This window comes from Branchiostoma lanceolatum, chromosome 3 (genome assembly GCF_035083965.1).
Source record: "Branchiostoma lanceolatum isolate klBraLanc5 chromosome 3, klBraLanc5.hap2, whole genome shotgun sequence".
Lineage (NCBI taxonomy): Eukaryota > Metazoa > Chordata > Leptocardii > Amphioxiformes > Branchiostomatidae > Branchiostoma > Branchiostoma lanceolatum.
Window position 1 is genome coordinate 16,593,068 of NC_089724.1, and position 23,318 is coordinate 16,616,385.

General features: G+C 40.2%; 4 protein-coding genes across 4 annotated transcripts in view; 2 read left to right on the top strand and 2 right to left on the bottom strand.

Annotated features, from left to right (window-relative positions):
- LOC136430638 (U5 small nuclear ribonucleoprotein 200 kDa helicase-like) overlaps positions 1–1,740 on the top strand; it is a 25,873-nt gene extending 24,133 nt beyond the window's left edge. Inside the window, exons 36-37 of the mRNA XM_066421413.1 lie at positions 533–656; positions 915–1,740. Coding sequence (XP_066277510.1) covers positions 533–656; positions 915–1,033 — 243 coding nt within the window. The 3' untranslated portion in view covers positions 1,034–1,740. The remainder of the gene's footprint in view (positions 1–532; positions 657–914) is intronic.
- LOC136430641 (probable cytosolic iron-sulfur protein assembly protein CIAO1 homolog) lies at positions 1,318–6,450 on the bottom strand. The gene is made up of 6 exons (XM_066421417.1): positions 6,199–6,450; positions 4,653–4,913; positions 4,190–4,278; positions 3,692–3,893; positions 3,112–3,199; positions 1,318–2,803 (listed from the first exon to the last, which is right to left on the bottom strand). Exons 1-6 carry the CDS (start codon positions 6,332–6,334, stop codon positions 2,566–2,568), a joined length of 1,014 nt encoding a protein of 337 aa, XP_066277514.1. The 5' UTR covers positions 6,335–6,450; the 3' UTR covers positions 1,318–2,565.
- Positions 6,451–6,652: 202 nt separating this feature from the next.
- On the top strand, positions 6,653–17,337 carry LOC136430639 (TATA box-binding protein-associated factor RNA polymerase I subunit B-like). The gene is made up of 14 exons (XM_066421414.1): positions 6,653–6,862; positions 7,133–7,223; positions 8,223–8,332; positions 8,657–8,830; positions 9,294–9,381; positions 9,918–10,173; positions 11,586–11,685; positions 11,905–12,034; positions 12,673–12,835; positions 13,256–13,302; positions 13,480–13,570; positions 13,769–13,878; positions 16,237–16,411; positions 16,910–17,337. Exons 1-14 carry the CDS (start codon positions 6,776–6,778, stop codon positions 17,172–17,174), a joined length of 1,887 nt encoding a protein of 628 aa, XP_066277511.1. The 5' UTR covers positions 6,653–6,775; the 3' UTR covers positions 17,175–17,337.
- A 975-nt stretch (positions 17,338–18,312) lies between these two features.
- Positions 18,313–22,430, bottom strand: LOC136430640 (DDB1- and CUL4-associated factor 10-like). The gene is made up of 5 exons (XM_066421415.1): positions 22,061–22,430; positions 21,191–21,304; positions 20,499–20,696; positions 19,705–20,086; positions 18,313–19,286 (listed from the first exon to the last, which is right to left on the bottom strand). Exons 1-5 carry the CDS (start codon positions 22,324–22,326, stop codon positions 18,897–18,899), a joined length of 1,350 nt encoding a protein of 449 aa, XP_066277512.1. The 5' UTR covers positions 22,327–22,430; the 3' UTR covers positions 18,313–18,896.
- Between the last annotated feature and the right edge of the window lie 888 nt (positions 22,431–23,318).

Sequence of the window (23,318 nt, forward strand, 5' to 3'; positions counted from 1 at the left end):
AGAAAATCGTACTGTAAGTTAGCTCTCAGGCAGCATTACTAACACCAGTTTTTATGAAGACCTCCCAGGGCTCGAAATACTGGGTGCATGTGCACCTGTGTGCACCCAAAATTGGAGCTGTGCACCTAATTTTTGACTGTGGGTGCACCAGTGCACCTAGATATTTTTGTACTCTACAGGGTAACGGTTCTCTTGTACACTAAGTAAACAGAATATTCTTGAAATCTAAGTATCAGAAAAAACAATAAAACCTTTTGCTGTTACTTTATTTGATGTATTGCTTGGTTGAAATTTGAAATCTGCATAGAATTACAGATTGAAGTTCTTAAGAGAGGCAGTAGCGTCAAACTTATGTTTTGCTGACATTCAACTTCATTTTATGTGGTGCACCAAAAATTTTTTCTGTGCACCTAATTTTTTGGGTTGGGTGCACCAGTGCACCTATTTCAAAAAAGGAATTTCGAGCCCTGCCTCCTATGTACCTTTTCTTGGTATCAGTCCATGTAATGGTTTTATTTTGCGATTGTTGTAGAAACGCGAGGAGGGCTGGTGGGTGGTAATCGGAGACAACAAGTCCAATAGCCTCATCTCCATCAAGAGGTTGACCTTGCAGAACAAAGCTAAGGTCAAACTGGACTTTGTGGCGCCATCTCAAGGTCAGTGTCAGATGTCTGAATTATGATAACTTCAGTAGACATTTTCACAAAAAATAAGTGTTTTTTTTAAAAAGTATTTTGAAAGGTTTCCGTAAGAATTCTCAAATTTTCAGAGGATGAAAACCAACACCATATAGCTTGTCGGTTTCTAGTGACATAAATGCTTTGCCATTCTCAAGAGTTTTCTATAAGAATTTAGGATTCTCCAAGGAGTCTTTAAATGTGTAAAAGAGTAACTCTTAACTTTGCTGTTCGCAGGGACCCACACCTACACCCTGTACTACATGAGCGACGCCTACATGGGCTGTGACCAGGAATACAAGTTCAACATCAATGTTGGGGAAGAGGCTAGCGACATGGACAGTGACTCTGACTAGCCTCACTAATGTACATGTTTCACCAGCTGATACCATGGTTGTAATGAGGACTGCATCACTTAGTACTTTTTCATTTGGAATAACCTTGAACATTGATATATAAGCAGAGACGCAATGTACACAAACATGTACCAGTATGCCATGCTATGGTATCTCATGACATATTTTCATTGAAACTTTGAGATCTGTCTGAACCAAAGTTACAAAATAGAGCAAACAAAAAGTAGCTATCGTCTGCCTAGTGATGCTATTGTGAATAAGTCCCTCATAGACACTTGAGGAAGTACCTGTAGTAGGGGCATTTATTACGTTAACCATGGTCAAGTCTTCAGGCTGGCAACATCTTTACATCATGATAATAAGACAGTCCATGCTGGTATCCTGTGTATATATTTACCACGCTGGTAGTGATTTTAAAACAAACACTTCTGGTAATGTAGTGTTGATGGAAATATAAATCATGAGGATATTTGAAGGATATGTGACCCCAAGCAGGAACATTTTTGTAGGTACATGTAAAGCTAACAGAGAAGTACATGAAGAAAGAGAAGAAAATGATACATCATTGCTATTACTTAATTTCAACTTAAATGTAGAACGTAAACCTCATAGGGTATGAGGTATATTGTAAGGTGTGAAGTAGGGACGTCAGATTTAACCTCTGACCATTTTTGGTTTGTATAAATAAAAGAATGAGTCTGCCTAAATGCACTTTTGTCTGAGAAAACCAAACATGCAAAGACACACTAACACAATCATACATAGATTTGCCTTCTTATTAGATTAGTCTGTGGCAAAGATACAAATCCTCGCTTGTGATGTTCATGTACATGTACATGGCTCGCTTGTACATGGCTGACCGGACTTCAGTGGCAAGTAAACCCGTTTGTGAGGCTGGCGTTATATCGCACACGTATAAGTCCCTTTAGATTAACAGATACATGTATAGTGTAATATTGACACAATGAAACATATACAAGTTCCTGCTCTTCTGTTTTTTTTGTTATTGAACAAGCTCGATAAAAACTTTAGAAAATTAAACATGTATGATGATGATAGTTTGTTCCGTATCTAAAACTTCAACAAATAACCTGCAGGCAGAATTCAGTTGAAAGAAGTGTATTGTACATATATACAAAGTGACACATCATCCATTCTTGTTAACAAGGCAAATGCAGGGTGGCCCTGAAGGCCTGAACAGTAGGGACATCTGATGGTTGGTGTTATTACTGCAGCATCCTGACCAGTATAAAATACTTTGTTCATGAGGTGCTAGAAGCTATATGCCAGAGAAATGTCATGTCAAAGTTCTCCAATGCCATACAAGCAAGATTTGCTTGAAAAATGTGTGAGTAGTACAACAAACATCCCCTATAATTTAGTTGTAACCAAAAACGTATGATAAATTATTGAAGAGCAAAAGATTCTTTCAAGTTCTTTGTCTGTTTGCAACAGAAGTCCTTTTGATGGTGAAAGGCTCTTTCCTTCTACCCAGGAGCTTTTTAAAAGATCCTTGCTCCTGCTAGACATTTCTATTCATCCTTATATCTCCATATCTTGACAACACCATCGTCGCTACACGATGCCAGCAGCCCTGCTTCTTTAGGGTTCCAGGCTACACAGTTGACGTCCTGTGAATGAGCCTGCTCGGCCGTGGCCGTGAGGCTGAACTGTGGTTGGTTCCTCCTGTCTGGCGAACTCTCGTCCTCCTGAAACACCCGGATACAGTCGTCCCCCGCAGCTGTGGCTATCAGCCCTGTCTGGTGGCACCTGGAAGAATTGTTAGCATCCTGTTAATTCTGATTTTACTAAAGATACATACTAAAGATGCAAAGCCTGAATGTGATATGGAACTCGGGTCACTTCGAATGTGCAAAGATACTTGCAATGTGTGACATCTAAGTTTTATGTAAATGTCCAGTGAAGGTTGAACATGTAAAGACATGCTTCCTTAGCATGCAAGCATGGATGGTTCCATTCCCAGTGCATAATTTTCCATAGAAAATCCTATTGCAAGAGTAAGACACTATTCACAGCTAGCTAAATGAAAATAGAAAGGAGAAAGACTTAAAACCCACCATTTGACATCATAGACAGTCCTCTTGTGGTACCCAGACAGTGTACAGACACACTTCCAGGTGGGGTCGCTACCTTGTGTCTGGATACCTGTGAGGAATGAACAAACAAATGTCTTAGATACTCAGATACAGATATACATGTTTTATTCATCTATTTATTCATTTGATTTAGTCAGCTTAACAGATACAATATAAAGGGAACCGGCAATAGGCGCTACATCCTCTACTGGGCTGGCTCCCTAGAAACAAACCAAGATAAATCTAAATTAACAACTACAACAATAATAAAAACAATTACAAAATGTACAAATGATAATAATAACTGTCATATAGTAAATACTGCTGTCATCAGATGGAGTAGGAAGGATGGGAGGGGGCGAGAAAACTGTTAATTCATTTATCTTCACAGTGACTAATTTTGCGGAAATAGGGAAAGGAGGTTTTAAGTTTGTGGTCAAAACAAGTCTGTAGTAACACATCCAAAGTGTATACTAATGGTGTCATGAATTTGCAGTGGAACGGAAAACACAAAAGGCGAAAATAAAACCACTGTCCATATTTCAAGATTTACAGTACTAACCTTCTTCATTTCCTGGCAAGTATTCTTGCCAAATCTTCAGTGTTTTGTCTTCGCTGCATGACGCAAGTCTCTCTCCCGATTGGTCAAAACATACGCCCCAGACAGTGGAGTTGTGTCCCTCCAGGGTTGCTAGGCAGTCCCAGTCGTCGTCCGACTCTCGGTACAACTTGACGGTGTCATCGTAACTGGCAGATGCCAGGATCTATGGAGATACATGGCACTTTTAACTGAAATTGTTTCTTCATGAAATATCGTAGCCAAAATTAATGTTCCTAAGAGTATCAATGATCTAGTTGTACCAAACACCTAACTATTGACATTGGGTAATATATTCCAATTTGGCTCTTGAATCATGATTCACAGATTGTAATATAAGAGCCTTGGCTGCTAACTATACATGTATGTGCTTGTACCGACTAGTTACAGCCAATAACATTATACAACAGTTCTGTTCTTGAAGTTGGTTTTAAGCAGAAAATATACAAGAGAAGACCTTACTTCCTTGTGTGGGTGCCAGGTGACATGTTTGACATCCTGTGTGTGAAGACTCAGTACACTGGCACACTCATAGTCCTCATCCTCACTCACTATAGGAAAATAAACATTCATCAGAAAATTGTACCATGCCAAAGGAAACAACAGAAAAGATAAGACAATGGGCAACACTACATGTCATGATCACTTTTTCGTTGATATTTGTGAGTGACCTCACCTGGATTTGAACAGCATTTTAATGTATAAAATGGATTTATCAAGAAGAGTAGAGGTGACCTGGTGTGCTTGCCAAAAATGTGTGCCACTGTACAGTTGCACAAACAGCCCGAGATTATACCCGAGGTTCCTTCAGGGACGTGGGTCACATTTCATTTCATTTTAAGAGTGAAAATATTATATCTGTGCATCTCAATTTCTCATGACCAATCATAATCCATAGATTGATCAATAAATGGATGACCTTTACCTTCCCATATCCAGACACTCTTGTCCCTGCTGCATGTAGCGATCAGCTGACCAGACGGCGACCAGGCCACGCACTTCACCTCGTTCTCGTGCCCCTCCAGGGTGGCGCTGCACTCGTAGTCTCCGCTCTTCCTGTCCCAGATACACGTGGTCGCGTCGAAGCTCCCGGAGGCCAGGTATGTGCCACACGGCGACCAGCACACGGAGCGGATGGTACGGGTGTGGCTGTCCTCCAGCACGGTTTTACACACCCAGGATTCTCCTAGAGAACAAAGGACTCTTATTGGTCAAACTTTTCCCTACAATGTAAGAGGGATGTTCTTGATTTGAATTAATAATTCGATATGCTAATTTGAATATGAATTCGTAATCTAATCGGCTAGCATCATTTTTTTTTCCTGGATGTCAACAAAAACAGCAATTGCTCGTATTGACATATTATAACATTATATTGTTTTTAGACCGAGGCTATATTGAATACCACTTTTCTTACTATTGACAGGATCATCCTGTCAAATTATACTACTACACATGTAGTAGTCATAAATTTGCTAACTACCGGTAGTATAATTTGCCAAAGTAAGGTGTGAAAATTAAATGTTTAAAGGCACCCAGAGCACTTTATGCGGCTTCAAACTCAAATAAAAAAACTCAAATTTTTTTAGCCATTTCTACACATAGAAAGTTTTAATAACTCTATACCATTACATATTGCCATTCAAGGAGCAAAGATGGGATGTCGTTGTGTGTTGTCTTGAGCACTGATAGAAAATCCAAGCGCTGTCAGCGCCCCCATTTTTTTTCCAAAAACTTCCGACTTCTTGGAACGTGACGTCCCGTCGCCGGAACTTGCAGAGAACTGACCCTTTCCAGTCGAACACTAGAATAACGCACAAGTACATGGGAGACGGACTTGGTGTAGTAGTTGGCAATGTGTTACGTAAGCTCCGTCCCCTTGAGTGCTCGAGATGTTTTCTTTTTCATTTCGTTTTTTTCCTGGGTATTCATGTAGCCAATACAGTGAGAAATCTGTCCCAGATATACATACCCTGTTTGTCATTTCTGTCCCACTATCGCTATTTTTGACGGAGGTGTTCCAAATAGAGCAGGGGGTTCTAGATGGTGTTCGACGGGAACGGTCCATTACTGACGAAAAAAAATGTTTTGAGTTCTGTTTCAGTCTTATTACACTAGGCGCGTGAAACTAAAGGGATCATTGTGTAGCTTATTTTCGCGTGGCTTTTGAGCGCTTGTATGTAACATGTAATTATCACGCAAATGTGGTAAACAGTGACATTAAATGACAATTTCATAAAGATTACAAAAACTAAAATATTTCGAATTTTCAGGCCACATAAAATGCTCTGGATGCCTTTAAAATAATTTGTCAGTGTTTTCAATCCAGTGACATTTTTTAGTCGTCATATCATCATCATCATCCCATATCTCATGTGCACTGTTGCAACGTCATTAGAATGGTCAGTCTATCTGTTCTGTCTTCAGAATCAGAGTTTTACCAGCGAGCGATAGTAAGTTACTAGACTCACCCTCCCTCCCCCACAGCCGGATATTCTTGTCTCCCCCTGAAGACGCGAGGACCGTCCCTGTCGGGTTCCACGCCACCGTCCAGGCCCTGTCCTGGTGACCCTCAAGTACAGCAACCTCCTCCAGCCTCGCACACATGCTGAAAATGCCTTAGATGTGGGTAACTCTGAAATAAATCTGCGTTGAAATTTAAAACCGATGTTTCAAGACCTGAGCGCAGCCATGTTTTTGTCGAGATGGCTGATGGGACATGTCGGTGCATACCATTACGTACGGGTGTGTAAAGTTTATTAGGCAAAAAAATGTATTTTTTAAAAACCCAAACTGACTTAATGGTACAATTTATTGTTTTTAAGATATATTTTTACTCATTATGTGTTCATAAAAGATATACCTTGTCGGACTTTATTGATATTACAAATAGAAACGTTGCTGATGACTCCCCAAAAGTGTAAGTGGAGCCTCCTTAAAAGTGGGCGGGGATTCAAACCAAGTCCCAGCTGTTGAGATGATGAAGCCTGCTGCCGTTTTACAAGTTTCAAGGTTTATCAGCTTATAACGTCACGGTAATCTCTTACAATGCCTCGGTGTCCTATCTGCGATGGAGAAAACTTTGAAGAGATTGACGGACGTTATTACTGTGACGAATGCCACACTGAGTCACAGGTTCGAGATTTTTTGCTCTTGGCTATTGAAATATGGTCTTCAATGGAATCATAAACGTACCAGAATTACTTCGTTTGATGAATAGCTTATCAGCAGAAGAATCTAATTGGTCTATCTATATAATTTGATCAAAGGAGAGACTTTATGTCACAGTTTATTATTGTCACTACATGATGAATGCATGATGATTAACGTTACCTCAAGGCCCTCACGGACAGATTTTTGGATCATGTTGGATTAATTTGTATGTATTTTCCCCTATATCTGCAGGATGTAAGAGAGTTACAACAGGAAGCAGGGTATGTGGACCCTTCCCTCAGGACACGGCGACTTAGAGAGACAGGCACTCCAACAAAGAAAGGTAATCAATCATCATTTTCGCAATTTCAACATATATTGTTGCATTAACACTGCATTGCTGTATCAGGGCAGTATTGAAAGCCTTACAACTCTCGTAGCAGATTGAACCTTTTACAGGATAATCAGCAAATGTGTTGCGTGTAGCCTGTGCTTACACAATCTCTGGCTGTCTCCTCGTAGGCCAGTAGGATCACGATTTTGATATAATAGCCAGATGCTATATGTTGCAGGTATCTGCTTTTACATTTATTGTAGTCAACCAGCAATCATCAAAATATATTTACTTGAGTATTAGGTAGACAAAATGGAAAATTTGGTCTTATTATGAAATAGTCAAACGCTTTGCTGAAATCCACAAAGAAAATCCCTTCTATTTGGGGTTGGGGTTTTGTTTGCGTTAAGAATTTTCGCGTTCGCGTGGAAAATTTTCGCCTGGAAAATTTGAAATGGAGAATTTATCTATAGGTTCAAAATATCAAAGTAATTTTATCATCAAAATTTTTCTCCCTTGGGAATAGACTTGAGTCCCTTGGGAATAGCACACGCCAAACCACACCACACCCTAACCCACACCCATGCAGGGAAAAAGTTTGCCTGTAATTTTGATCATTTGCTCGTTAAAATACGCTAATTAGTTGATCAGAAGGGAATTGAAGGTTTACAAGTCTAAGGTTTCACACCCAAAAAAATTAAAAAGGATTTTTGAAATTTAAAATATACAAAAAACAAGCTGATTCCCAAGGGACTCAAGTCTATTCCCAAGGGAGAAAAATTTTGATGATAAAATTGCTTTGATATTTTGAACCTATAAATAAATTCCCCATTTCAAATTTTCCACACGAAAATTTTCCACGCGTACGCGAACATTCTTCACGCGAAAAAAACCCGTTCCATTCTATTTGTGTTTTCAACTTAATCATATATGATAGAGTTGATGCGTCACATAACTTATAATTGTTTGTTGTAAACTGTGTTAATTGTATATTGTTGTTGTGTGTAGAGTTAATTTTGGAGGAGTCGTACCCATGGTACACACATGAAGCCTTCCAGGTCATTATCAAGGCACAGGTGGAGACATTAGTCAAGATGGGCGTCAACCCAAGACTCAAGGTGAGATTTTCAATGTAGTTGTTGATACTACATGTACATCTAAGACAAGTCATAGTAGTTCTAGACATAGATGAGGTTTGGGTAGCCTTTTGGCACTGAGGTAGCAGGGAGATCCCACTGATCTTCGGAAGCGAAGAAACAGCCATCATCATCAACAGCAGGGAGAACAGGTTTCCTCTCTGCCATAGACCTTAAGTAAGTTTGCTATGGGCTTGATCTTACATATTGCCAATGACAGGCAAAAAGTATGGCTACTCTGTCATGTTAAAGTTATCTATGGTCCAAGATCGGGGTAAATGCCTGTTTTTTTCATTGGACCCCCAGGACGTTGTGAAGCAGCTGTGGTTCACATACCTGAGTCGATGTGGGGTGGCCTTCACTGGAGCGGCAAAGGAACAGGAGCCCCCCACCCAGGACGGACTCACCTTCAGACAGCAGGACAGGATGACATCATCAGTGCAGAGGAGGAAAACTACCAAACAGTCAGAGGAGGAAAAGGTGTAGACTATCATATTGCTACTCTTTCTACTTTGTCAAGGTGAAATATCATCTGCAAAAATGTAGTACTAGTAGTTTTAGTCTCATTTCATTATAACAACTGTTATATACTCTTTTAGTATAATGTATTTGTTCTTCGAATTTGAGATTTTGACACGAATATAGATTATAAAAAAAAGTATGTCTGTACATAAATCATTACCTGTTTAACTGAATATTAAGCTTTCATGGAAATTCAAATGTATGTCTCTTTGCAGTTCATTTTTAACTTTATGGAGGACTTCTATTATCATGACAAAAGTAGAAAGAGTTGGAAAAACAAAATAGAATTTTGAAATGAGAACGGACCATAATGTAGTTAGTTAACCTTTCCTCTGTTTCCTTACTACATTGCTAATAAAACTTTTGTGTCAAAAGGTTGCCTCAGAAGATAAGTAATGTCATGTGCTTTGTTAAACTGTAGTCATCAGAGGGAGAGTCAACAGATGCAGGGTCTACCCATGATCCTTTGAGCAGCCAGGCCTCCACCAGGAGTGACCTTGAACCTATAGGTGACATTTATTTCATTTCATATATTCATATTATTTCATGCATTATCCTACATCTCCCTACAACCTCCCTGTATATCCGAATTAGATCTGACAGTCATCTGAACTATTGTATGAACATTAAAGTGAACAGTGATCACAATCTACAATGTATGTCTCCTTGTGTATGTGAAAGGAATTTGTTTGCACTTTCTGAGATCTCAATCTGTCAATGACAAGCTTTATCGGATAGTTTTGAACCAGTTTTTCACTTTCCTCTATTCTTTGTAATTTCTTTGGTCCTCTCAATTTATTTTAGCAATGGAATCAGAATGTTTGAAGAAATCACAGGGAAGGTTGCAGTTTAATACCCATTTTGCTAAAACGCGAGCCGTGGCGAAGCCGCATTGCACTACACTAGCTACTCAAAGAAGCATCATGCTTCAGCTCAATTGAGGATGACTGCTTTACCTTTTTACCTTTGCTCTACCATTTTTCTCAAATTTATTGAAACAATAAATCATGCCAATAAAAAGTTTGTATTAAAACTCACTTTCCAGACGATATTGACATGTACATCCGAGGGATATCAGGACCGGAGTCTGAAACATCCGACACATCGGTGTACGCTACGTCGGACACCGAGGAAGATCAGGAGGACGATCGGGGTTCGGTGGATGGCCGAAGGGGTAAACCTCGCGGGAATAAGAAAGGCACCTATCCCATCCAGAGGATGACAATGTTGCGCACGCTGTGTTTTTCCTACCTGGGGATTCTTTGGCTACAGGAACCAGTATTGCCATCAGACATAATCAGGTGAGGTTATTTCATCTCAAGACAACTTATGGCAGTGGCGGCGGCACATGGGGGGCAAGGGGGGCGGCTGCCCCCCCGAAAAATCAAGCTGAAACCCTTATGAATCTTTTCACTAACAGAGATTTTCTTAACTTAGCGTACTCTACCAACAAAATTTGTCTCTCAAAATGCAGGAAATAGCGTTTCAGCGGGTCAAGATTTCACAATTTTCTCCGACGTACGTTAGCACACTAGGATTGCTGCGCACTAGGATTGTTGCGCCGCCGGCGTATATGTCGGGACAGCGTCGCCCTCCAAAGCTCATGCTGAAACCCTTCTGTATTTGTTCAATCTATCAGCAAAAGTTGCCTCTCAGGAAAAAGCATTCAAGATTTCAAAATTTTCCAGGAGGAGAACGTTGCCGCCGGCGAAAAATATGTCGGGAGGGCTCGAGGCCGTCGCACCCCAAAACTCAAGCTGAAACCCGTCTGTATTTTTTCACATATAGAGATGTCATCAACCTTTTTAGCTTACTTTGTCAGCAAAATTTGCCCCTCAAAATTCAGGAAACAGCGTTTCAATCGGTCAAAATTTCAAAGTTTTCAATGTCGCGCTCCGGCGGAAAAATCATATGTCGGGTGTGCGTCGTCCAACAAAACTCAGGCTGAAACCTTTCACATATAGAGATGTCATTAAACTTAGATTACTTTACCATCAAAATTTGCCCCTCAGAGTTCAGGAAATAGCGTTTCAATGGGTCAAGAATTCTAAATTTTCCTGTGGGAGCATGTCGCGCTATGTCCGGAGGGCGACGTTCCCCACAAATCAAGCTGAAACCCTTCAGCATTTTTTTTAACAAATAACGATGTCATTAAACTTAGCTTACTCTTCCAACAAAACTTGCCTCTCAGAATGCAGGAAATAGCATTTCAGAGGGTCTAGATTTCAAAATTTAGACCCGGGGGGTCCGGGTATTGGACGGGGGTCCTTCGGCGCTCGTCTTAGTGAGATTTCATCTCAACTTATCTCGCCCCCCCATTCAAAATATCGTGCCGCCGCCTCTGTATGATGTAGCTAAAGTTTGTAATAGAGGCTGTTATGGAGTATAGTTACTTGCAGATTCGTTTGAAATTCATGTGCTGTATACCAATTCTGGAGTACAAAACAGCTATATTATTATGGCTAGTTTATGTTAGTAATGTCAAATATTCTTAATTCAGTTCCCAATGGTGACAATGTTTTCGCTGTAACTTTTAACAGAAGTCTAAGGGTTAACTCATACAGCACCAAATTGTATTTGTAACTTTTAGTATCATGGTTAATCTTTTAGTATCATGGATATTTTATTTATTATACTTTAAGCTTTTTTTTTTTACATTTTAGTAGATTTTTGGAACTACAATGTACTATAGCAAGAATGTCCTTTTTGTCAGGTGGGTGCGTGAGGGCCATATTCCATACATTGCTGTGAAAGAGCTGCTCCCCAAACACATGAAACTGGGTATCATGGACTCCAATAACTTCAGTATTCAGGTCAGTGCACATTTTCCATTCTTTTTAATAAAAATGATATTGTGACCATGTACTATATCATGTCTGAGCAGAGAACCATTCTTATGCAGTTATAAAGGTAAAACCAAACATTATAATAACAAATAGTCACAGTTATGATGTTAAAAAAAATATGATTATAATGTTACAAAAGTGTATATGTATCTGTACTTCTTCTGACAACTTTCTGTGTTCTTGCAGGCCTTTCCATCCTACCAAGTCATTCAGAACAACACCGCACGGCTGGCTCGGTTTATCCGGGTACCCCGGCTACCAGAGGTAGACCTCAGCAGGGTGGCCAGCAGATTCATACTGGACCTAAACCTACCTGGTTGGTTTGTCTCTTGTTTTGGGCTGTGCACTATAATTTTAGACTGTTAAAGTGTCAAAATAGGATTAATGAAAACTTTAAGAGAACAACTGTCTGTGAAGTGTCCCCAAATAGTAAAGTTGGGGAATTAGGAAGTTTTTTAGGAGTTCTAAAATTTATTCTAACCAAAGCTGTACACATTAAACTGTGTTTTGCCATTATCAAAGTCAAAGTCAAAAGGTCTTTATTAGCATTTGCAGACATTGAATACAAGTCTGAATTACAGCTAATTCACACAAATCAATTCAAAATATTCATAATTTTCAAGTGGAAAGTACTTATTTAAAAAAACACAGATCAACCATACAATAACAAGTGCTAAGATACGTATTATATGAGTCATTAAAATACAGAAATAATACGAGTGCTTGTAATCTAAATGAAGGTATTCGACATTGTGAGGTTTAGAGAGATTTGTTATATTTTTTGCCTTTCCCAATAGAAAGTAAAACTTTAAACCCTGTTTACATAAAGCATGTCAATTTATCATTCATTTATAGCTGTTTCAAAAATCAAACTAGCTACAGTATATTGTACTGGGAATCTTTTTTTCTATTTACATTTCGACATCTCATACCTTCTGTCGTTTCATATTCTAGGTGAGCTGCACGGATTGGTTGAGAAGTTGCTGAGGCAGCGCCCCATCGACCCGTTTCTGTGGTGTAACAGGAGGGACGCCATGTTGAACCATGAGGCCATAGCCATGGGCCTCGTCATTGTGGTCCTGAAGCTTCTGTTTGGACTGGATGACAACACAGAGAGGTAATGTTCAGGAAAAGGATAATAGGATTTAATTCGTTCTTTCACCATATCTTTTATTTTCAATATAAGCTTCTACATCTGTATCTGTATCTATATAGCTGGTACAACCGCCATTAGGCGTAACACACCAGCTTCGCAGGCACGCGGCGCGACAGCAGTTGGTTATATTACACCGAACGGTCTGGCATTAAGCAAAACATTAGCCAATGCCATAAATGCACAGATGCCAGAATATGAAAACATAATGAGATACCAACCAGATCATATTAAGGGATGGGTTTATGCGGGGGCTAGGTCAGTTGCTTTTTCATAGAAAAAAATTATAATTTCAGACTGAAGTAAGAAACATTTTTTTTTCACATTGTCAAAAAATAATACAAAGCTCTTTCGGCAACAAAATAATCTTTTTTCCATACAAAGGACTCTCTCAGAGACTGCGAGGACATTGCAGAGCAAGGAAAAGCCAGGTAAGCAATAAACGACCACTCTTGAATATTCTTTCGCTTTTCACGATTCCTTTAACCTTCTCCCTGCTGAAGTAGTCTTTTGGCACCAAATTTGTAATGGTTACAGGGTTAAAAGTAGAGATAAGGTTATTTTTATATCAACCTGATGTTCTTTGTGTTCCACCTGTTTACATGTAGGTGTGAAGCTGTTTGTGTTCGAGGACTGGATGTGTTGGGCCATGGAGACGAGGGAACAAGTCCCAACTACAGGGTTGCCTAAAACAGACAGGTACAATACTTCTTAGAATAAAAATCAGTAATAATATTCGAAATTTGTAGAAGTGATATCAAACTGATAATGTTATCCGCTGTAGAAACCACAATGATAATGTCAATTATTGAATGCAATGTTGTTTAACGTAGAATATTTTGTAATTTATAAAACATTTATACTATCTATATTGTACATTTTGTTGTCTAAATCCAGAGCTATGGAGAGGATAAGAGATGTGGAACAGTACACAGGCTACTACAAAGAAGTCATGGCAAAGTGGAAACAAAATTACAGATCTAAAGCAAGGCCAAGATATGAGGATGGTAGGTTGACCTGTGTCAGTGTGTGGTCCCCTGACTTCTGTTGGGTCACTGAGTGAGATGTGATGTTTAGTGCATTAGGACCTCACTTTTTTCATCCTTCAAGTTTAGTCCAGTTAAGTGCTCTTTTGTAGTACAGTTTTACTGAATAACATTACATCATAATTTATTTATTTATTTATTTATTTTGATTTACCACATTTTGTGGAAGGATTGACATAACAGGTGAACTATCACCTTTTCAAGATGTCATCCCAGACCGGACTGTAAGATTTTGACCATCGCACACCAGGGCATGCCCCTACTCTTTTTCGAAAGGTGTGGTGGGTTCTTTAACATGCGCGGGGTGTTGCTCTCCCCAAACACGGGACCTCCATTTAACGTCCTATCCGAGGGACGTCCCTAACCCTAGATGAGCTAGGTACTCATTTACACCTGAGTGAAGTGAGGAAAGTCGTGTTAAGTGCCTTTCCCAAGGGCACAACGTCGGGGCGCAAGTTCGGACATGTCTCCGGGCACACCTGGGATTAGATCCCGGGACCCATTGTTTGACAGCCGCGTGCTCTACAGTTGCGCCACACGACGCCACTTAAATAATGATACTTGACATCAACAGCCACAGTCATTCATAGACATACAGATAAACAACATAAGGCAATACAATCTCTAAAACTTGATAAGATTCAGAGATTACTTCTGGACCTTTCAAGTGACACCCATCACTCTTCACCCTTATCCAGTTGAATTGTTTTTAAACTTAGATACCATTTCTTAGACATTTAACTTTTTTTTTAAAGTCCCATGAAGTTGACCTACATATTATGCATCTGTAAGGGTCCAATGAGCTAGTCCAAAGCATGGCCAGGTGAGCCAGAAAACTCTATAAACCTATTATACATCAAACCTGCCCAGGGGACCGAGCAAAAACGGTCGCGATGGACAGGTGGTCGCCATGAAGAGCATTCCACTCACAACATGTTTCCAGGTTGAGGTGTTCAAATACAGTGTACTACGTAGATGGATCGAAAATTATGTGATTTTAGACAGTATGACCCCCACCAGGCTCAATTGTCATACACAAAAAGATCCTACAAAAATTATATTTTCCGTTATCGTTGTAATGTTTGTATATAAACAATGTTTGCCACGATGATCTCGCAGTGCCCTCCGGCACATTCAATCGAAGTTTTAAGGCCTTCGATAAATCCCTTGAAAACACCTGCTGACCCCAGCCTTTTTTGGGCGCCGACCGCTGGATAAAAGGGGCAAAAGGTTTTTGATCTGACAACTGAAGATGAACACGGAACGGTGTGATTTCGTCGCGCCGCGCCACACCACCAAGCTCTGTGCGACCGCATCGAAAGGTAAGTCAGTGCACAACAGAACGCAAAGCGTCCAATAAAGTACATAAAGGTTTGTGAGATTCATGGAAATAAAAAGAAAATAAGAATATCAATTTTCATCAATAACGAAATGTTCATACACAGAAGCGTCGTGTTTTACAAAGGTCAGCGGTACGCCAATCTGGGCCGTGCCAAAACCAAGATGGCGTCGGGACCAAGAAACAACATGTTTCGCCCGATGCTTTGCCCGCCGCAAATTCATTTTTCGGCGGAATTTAGTAAGATACAGACACATCTTTGTTGAAAATACAAGAAATGGCTAGTAATTTCTGTGAGATCTGACTTTTTGACGCCATGCACTACGTACGTAATCGTTTTGAAAATTGAGTTTAAACCGAACCGAGCTTGCGGTAAACTATAAGATTACGATGGGCACACCAACATCGATATTAGAGTATTCACAAACATTTGTATTTACAATGTTTATAGTGGGAAAGTTTTATTAAATCACTCAATGGAGGAATCGATGCTAGTCCATATATTTTTGTCCGTCAAGGTCTTAAAATCATTTCCGCGAAATCCGACAGCAAAATGATCCGATGTCACCACACGCTTGGAAATGAGGCGGCCGCCATGGGCAGGGATTGTGCTCTTTGCGGTCCCAATTCGTGGCGGTCGCGGTCGCGTTGGACGGGTGGTCGCCTTGGGCAGGCAGCTTAATGCTTGTGCCTATGGGGAAAATTTTCGGGACCGAGAAAAAGCGGTCGCCATGGCCAGGTGGTCGCGTTGAAAAGGTGGTCGCCTAGGCAGGTTTGACTGTATACAGGTTTCTTGTAAGTACATGTTTTGTATATGTAGCATGGTCAAGTGTAATGAAGAAGCTTTAAGTTTAGGTTTCTCTGACTGTTGAATTGTGTGTAAAGTGGTAGATTCATCACAACAGTTTCAAGCCCATGATTGTCAAATCAAATCTTCTGTCAAAATTTTGAATAATTTAACATTTAAATTTTTTCTTCAGATTTCCTCAGGAAGCAGGAGAACCGTAACGCGGTCCAGCGACCCTTTCAATCCCTCGCATCTGCCTCTCTGTCGGATGAAGAACAGCGCACCACACCCACCAGTTTCCCTCTGTCCTTTGGATGCCATGTTTCCATGGCAACACATCTACCACCAGTAGATACTGACTTCAAATGGTGAGGATCACCTGCTCTATATAGCATGTCAATTGCAACCTTTGTCACACTGAAGTACTAGTAGCCGTTTGGCTACTTGCCACTATTGGTTATGGTGTTAGGCAGCAGGGAGAAGGTTAGTGTGGCGTCATCAATGTAGCCATATTGGTGTCCTGGGTGTGTTTCAGTTAGTCATAGCTTTTGGACCTTAAAAGATTTTATAAACTTCCTAAAAACACCAAGCTGAACAAAAGAAATACATATATGGGTAACTTGTTTCTTGCTGTGACAACCCTTTGATGTGAAACCTAAGATCAGGTGAGTTACGTGAGTATATTCTACAGGTTGCCCCCCCCTTCTCTGAATGTACCAATTAGGAAGAAGTTATGTAAGAATATATGCGAGTCCAAATCTATGTATAAAATGAAAGCTGTAACTTTTGATTACGTCCAGGATTCTCTAAGGAAACTTTTTCACAGAAACTTGAATATCTCATATCCATTCTAATGCTGTTAATAGCCACACCTTGAAGTACATCACAGACACAGAGGACTTGTGGACAGCCATTGAAAACTACCCCACATATCCAGACTTCAAGCTCCGCTACACGGGGAACAACACCGGTGGCGGGCGCATCGTCAGGGTGACGGACCAGGAACATCTTCACGACACGTACGAGTTTGTGCTGGAGCTCTGCGCAAACCTCATCGAACAGGACAAGTACGGCCTGCACCACTACATCACAACAATAGAGAAGCTGCTGGGATCCTCGGGAACGGAGTAGGAATTTTGGAACTGTGTATTATGGCATTGAAGGAGACAAAGCCAAATACAATATTTACAATGAAAAGAGGTATTCATTTTTGTAACTCCAACAACCTGTATGTAAAAATTGAAAAGTGTAAAAAGGAATATTTGATCATTATACATTGTACAGATCATCAAAATTATGTACTTTTTGCTGATTCTTGGAGTAAGATTTGTTAAGTTTCATGTTTTTGTACATGTAAAGGATAACACAAGTCCATAACACAGAAATACCATATCAAGTATGGGCGTCACTGTCAGGACAAAATCTGTATTTTAAATTTTGTGTTTCTTGTCGAAGACTTGCAATGTAGACTGATGGCATAAGCCCCCCCCCCCTACCTCCGTCAAAACAAAAACATGAAAATGCAAATATTTGATGGACATGTACAAAGCCCCTCCGATATGATGATGAAGGTAAGACAGTTACTCAAGCAACTGGATAAAATGTTGATGATAAAAGACTAAAGGGAAGAACTGGAGAACCTTATTGGTCAAACTTATTGGTCAGGATTGTTCTATTGTCAAAATGAAGTAAACCAAAATTGTGCATATATATCTTAGAGAGTGTGCAACATTTGTAATTGCCATTCTTTTAATTGAATTCTTTGTACAAACTTTCAACTCATTCAGTGGCCATTCTTCTATCTGACTGAAAAATATCATTACTAGAGGTCAACAACAAAATAGCAAGTTCTGTGCAAGAGAAATCAGAAAGATGTTTTTTTTTATTTTGACATTTTTATCTTAAATGTCATTTTCAAACCCACATATATAAATTTCAAGCCACTACCATACTAGTAAATGTCCCATTGACATAATTTACAAATGACTTCAGACGTTTTGTAATGTTTTAGTTACTGAGCAAAATAGGCTACTCCATCATAAAGTAAGCCAAAAGATAAACAATATTGTAATATTAAAGAGCAGAGAATTCTCTGCACAATAATGAAAGGTGCATGTTTCAATTTGGCAGTTAGTCTAGAGTAGTGCAACAATCATCAGTTGTCCAAAAGTGTGAATGGAGACATCACTAGTTGTGGACCAGTGATATCATATGGATGGCATTGCATGCTGGGTAACAGTCTATACAATGTATAAGTGGACCGATGAAATCATAGGACTTTCAGGTGTTCATTTATTTTACCTTGCTTTTGGTAGTGCTCATTACACACTACTGATTGGTCTAAAACCACCACACTGTAATCAAATTTGGTTTGTGGATGAAATATCCAGAATGTTTCTGCCTACACAAGTTTCTAATAACTCTATCAGGTCTGAAAACAGCCTGCAGTGAACCATACTTCCATAAAAAGGCAGGTCAATTAGTAATACCTGCTGAAAATTCTAAGTTGATTGTAGAGCAGCATATTTTCCAACTTGTTCCTTAATCCAGTTACTTATAAAGAGCACTTGGTGCCACTTTAGGCAACTTATAAGCAAGTTTGTTTACCTTGAAAAACCATTCAGAGTAAAAAATTCTTCTTGATATTTCCAGCTCTGTAAGGCTAATACACTTGGGCGTGTAAAACAAATTTTCTTTTTTCTCAAAGAGACTAAAATGATTATCACGTTTGCTACTTGAGCAATTTTCTCAAAAATTAATTCAATTACTATTAAGAATAATTTTTTTCACAAAATAACGTCACTACAATTAAAGGTAGATCCGAAACGTGCTGCAACATTGTCCATTTTTCCATCATAGGGCTGGCTGATAGAAACATATTTTCCCACTCAGGCAGCCTGAAACAAGCATACAGTGAACTGGGGAGAACTTTGTCGTCAGGACAGTGTCGGCATGTGTCACCACCGTTTTCACTTCGTACAGCTGTACAGGAGTATCGGGATGGCAGTCACAGAGTTCGCTGCACTTGGGGTCGAAGGCCAAAAGCCGTACGCCATACCCGAACGGCGAACAGACCAACCGCCCGTCGTCGCTAAAACACAGTTCTTTGATGAAGCCTCTGCCGACGTTGGCTTCTTCGATAAAGTGTGTGAGGCGGGGCCGCGTCTGGTGAGGCGGCATTTTCTGTCCGTGCGCGTAAGGTTTCCTTTTGGGAGAGTCCTGGAGGTCGTGTACGCATGTCCACTGTGAAGACATAGACAAGCTTTATTTCATACAAATGCAACTATCTCCTGCAGCTTTTGCAACTAGACCAATTGGCAAATTTCTCCTGCAAAGTATTTCTGAACAGTCTACCTTTCACAACTACATGTGATTCTGTGCAGTACAAAATGACTTGTAGTACAATAGACCAATCCCATAGCCCCGCTCAGCTTAGTCAAAGTGTTAAGAAATGCAAAATAAAGACACAGATGTACAAAAATTTGAGATACAGACACCCTCTTATTGGATGAACTGCTAATTTTGATGGACAGTTGGGATTGCCCCAGTGTTTCTAATCTGCCTACTTGCTGTTTAAAATGTATTGATGCTACAGAGTTAAACTTGACATTAACAATGACTTTATAGAAAAAACAGTTGTGGACGAGTGAAAAACCCTTACCTCTGAGTCGTCATCAGGACTGGTGTACCTGGACAGCGAGCACCACCCCTGCGGGTGGACCTGCAGCGAAGTGATGTACCAATAGTTCTCCGTCGGAACAAAGTCTGTGACGATCTCTACTCTGTTCTTGGGCAGTCTGAAATACAGGCTGTCCGTGTCCTGTTCTGGGTTCATCTGTTCAATGTGGTACCAGCGCATGTAGTTGGCGGCGTTGAAGAACTTGAGGTCTTCAGACATCGTGGACAGGTCAAGGTCGTGTATGACGATGAGGTATCCCATGGCTGTGGACATGACCATTTTGGAGCCGTCTGGGGTGAGTCTCGTCCTCATGAGCCCGTGTGTGTGGAAAACCCTTTCATGGGAGCACCCGTCTTCCATGTACCTGAACCACCAAGGGACAAAAAGCTCAAATGCATGCCACAGAACAAGCCGGATCACACTTTCAACTGAGCATGTGCAACGCCCTAACTTGTAAACAGTTCTCATCTAGGACATTCTTGATACCATGTCCAGACGTGTTTTGTTTATGCTTCAGGGGCCTTCAACTTTGACATATTGCCCACAATGCATCACACTGCACATGCACAGTTTAAACCATGAACCGACTTATTGTCACATAATCAGATGTAAAGTTTACAGTAATAGTACTATTGTTTGAACTGTGAACTCAAAGATACAGATTTCACCGTGCTGCCAAATTTAGGTGCCCAAAATTTGAATGACTTTACAGTAGTAATGAGTTTTACCTAGATACAACCTAATTTGCACATGGGTATTACTGTACAGTTACGTACTTGTTAATATCCCACGTAAGAACCCTCCCGTCAAATCCGGACGTCAGCAGGAGACCGCTTTTCCGAGAGTACTCAATGTTTTTGACCCAGTTGGTGTGACCTTTGAGTTGGCAGATGCTCTGCCTGAGGTTGCGCAGATCCCACAACGAAACAGAGCAGTCATCCGAGCATGTGGCAAACATCCTGGCATCAAGGAACCTTTGTGAAAAAATGTTAAACAGGCGACTGTTAACTGATACAACAGGTTACAAGAGTTGTGTCTATGTAGAGATGTTACCAATTTTTGTTTTGTCCTTGTTATTTCTACTATTACCATTTTCCATGGCCCAAACATATTCTTGTTTCATTTTAAGGGTCTTCAAATGTTACATTGAAAAAATCAGCTAGCCATTCTGATTTATCAGTGCTTAATCATGATCAGTTGTCATTTGATAGGGTTGTCATACCATTTAAACATTTTAAGAGAGAGTCAAGTCGTTTCAATGAACTGGTATTGTTAAAGCAATACTAAGTAATACACATTGGGGTGTATTTATGTTTAGGTAAACAACATATGAAGACAATTCAAAATGTACAGCTGCATAAAATTCGTCATTCTAGTGACGCTTAAAGAAGAGTGATGGATATCCAGACATAAATCTCTAAATTTTATTCAGTTGAATTGAATCATATATTGGTGAGTATGTTCCCACCTGATACAGTTGACACAGTCCAGGTGAGCCCTCTCCATCTTGTGGAACTGTCTGGTGGTGAGTGGGTCGTACAGCAGGACATCCGTGTGTTCACACGCTGCTGCCAACACCTTTCTACACTCGGGGGGAACATGGGGGTGTGCAAACTGTTAGACAAATTGCGACAAAGCCTGATCTGATGACACCTTTTGTCTGGCTTCCAATACACATGCAAATATACCTACAGCTGGCACTTCCAGTGTTTAACCACCACCATTGTTTATACGCTGCCTCATGGTTAAAGTGACTGTGTGCATGCACAGTGAGATAGATTTTGAGTATTGTGTCAAAGGTGAAAGTAAACAGTTCTTGTCATATTCATACTTTAATATACATGTCCAGATGTGTTTTGTTTTATGTCTCGGGGGCCTTTAACTTTGGCATACTACCCATAATGCATCCTGCTGCACATGTGCACATTTTTACTTTGAGTGATTAAATGAAATCTGTGTTGCCTGGATGCCAGACTCCCAATGTCTGTAACATCTATAGTGCGGGGCAAAACTATGGTGGTCTGTTTCAGAATTTCTTTGAGGGCACGTTGGCCGAGGAGTACTAATGGCCTGTGTAGGTCCAGGGAACAGCCTGGCTTCCAGGCTAAAATCTGTGCTAACATGTGTATTTCCTGTTTCATCGTGTACTTCTGTAAAATAGATTTGAACTTGAAATTTCTAAGCTAAAAACGTGGATTATTAATATAATTGTGGTATGATTGTGAGAATGATGACGTAAAATCATTTGACTCGCACATGGCATGGAGATGTGGACGTTATAACGCGTTACAGATGATACATGTTACACATTTTTCAATGCAATAAAAGCGTTCCTTACCCATCAGGCGAGAACTCCAGGTTAAAGACGGCTCCATGTGTGTGTGGTCTCTTGCCTTCCTCCACAATAGGAGCACCGGGCCAGTATGTCCGCTGTAATGTTGGATAAACCCTCCCAATAAAATCACTCTGAGCACGGCTCGCCTCGCACCCTCGCCTCCGCCCAAGTTCTCGATTTTTCAACCAGCCCAGACAAAATCTTTGGATTTCTACGGCTTCGTTGGATCCATTTGTATCCTTAGCTTGTCGGAGGTTTGATTTAGCCATTTTTCAGAGCTGTTTTGCACGTCTAGCTGCTTACAAGAAACCACTTCTGTAGTGTCTTGTCAAAAGGGCTGCCATGTTGGTTCTGGACTCGTCCATTTGTACTTCAGACAGCCTATTTTTTCTTTGTTTGCCTTATTTGCGTTAACCATTTGGTAATCCTATTTTTAGACATAACTACTAGTGTGTTTTAAAACGTTATAACCTACGATAGCTGATTCTTCCTTGACAGACTAACAGTTATTCCACAAGTTACGAAATACCCTGAGAAGAGAATGGACTCATCTAATCAAACTTGCAATACCACTTGAGGCCACAAGACGGCACTGTTGTGTTGTGTTGTGGGTATTTTTTCCATCACCACATTACTATGTAGTGTCACATCGTCTGTTGAAGATGTCTAAGTTGGGATTTTGTTTTCTCTGGGGTTTAGGCTTGAGTCTGATTCCACGGTGAAAAGTGATGCACAAATAAAAGAAGCAGCACAGTGATATTTTCCCTTTGACTGTTAACGTTACCTATTTTATTTGTTTGACTGACTATATTGTCATTCTTGCTCCTGTATCTTTTTGTAGGCTGCAATGTCATCAAAACCGCATTTGGGTGTGGGATTCAATCGATACTTTGCTGCTTAACAATAATTTTTTTTCCAAAATCAGAATGCATTTCTAACTCTAGGAGCATCTGATGTTATATAACCAAATAAACTACCTGCTTCTCTTTTTTTTTGGTGGAAGCTTCAAAGGGAATACGAGGGGTGATCAATAAGTCCTCGGCTTCACCCAGAAATAAGGTCCACATTTCAAATTTTGGGGCATAATCATGTGTAGTATGACATGTTTTAGCAATATCCACCAAACTTCAAATCATTGTGGTCGATATTTTTTAGTAAACGTCCATTTGAAAACTAGTAGGTAAGTGATGAGAAAAACAATGTTGGACTCTGATCAGAGATGTGTGGGTCGAGTTCCTCGGGCCAAGAATTGGCATAAAAT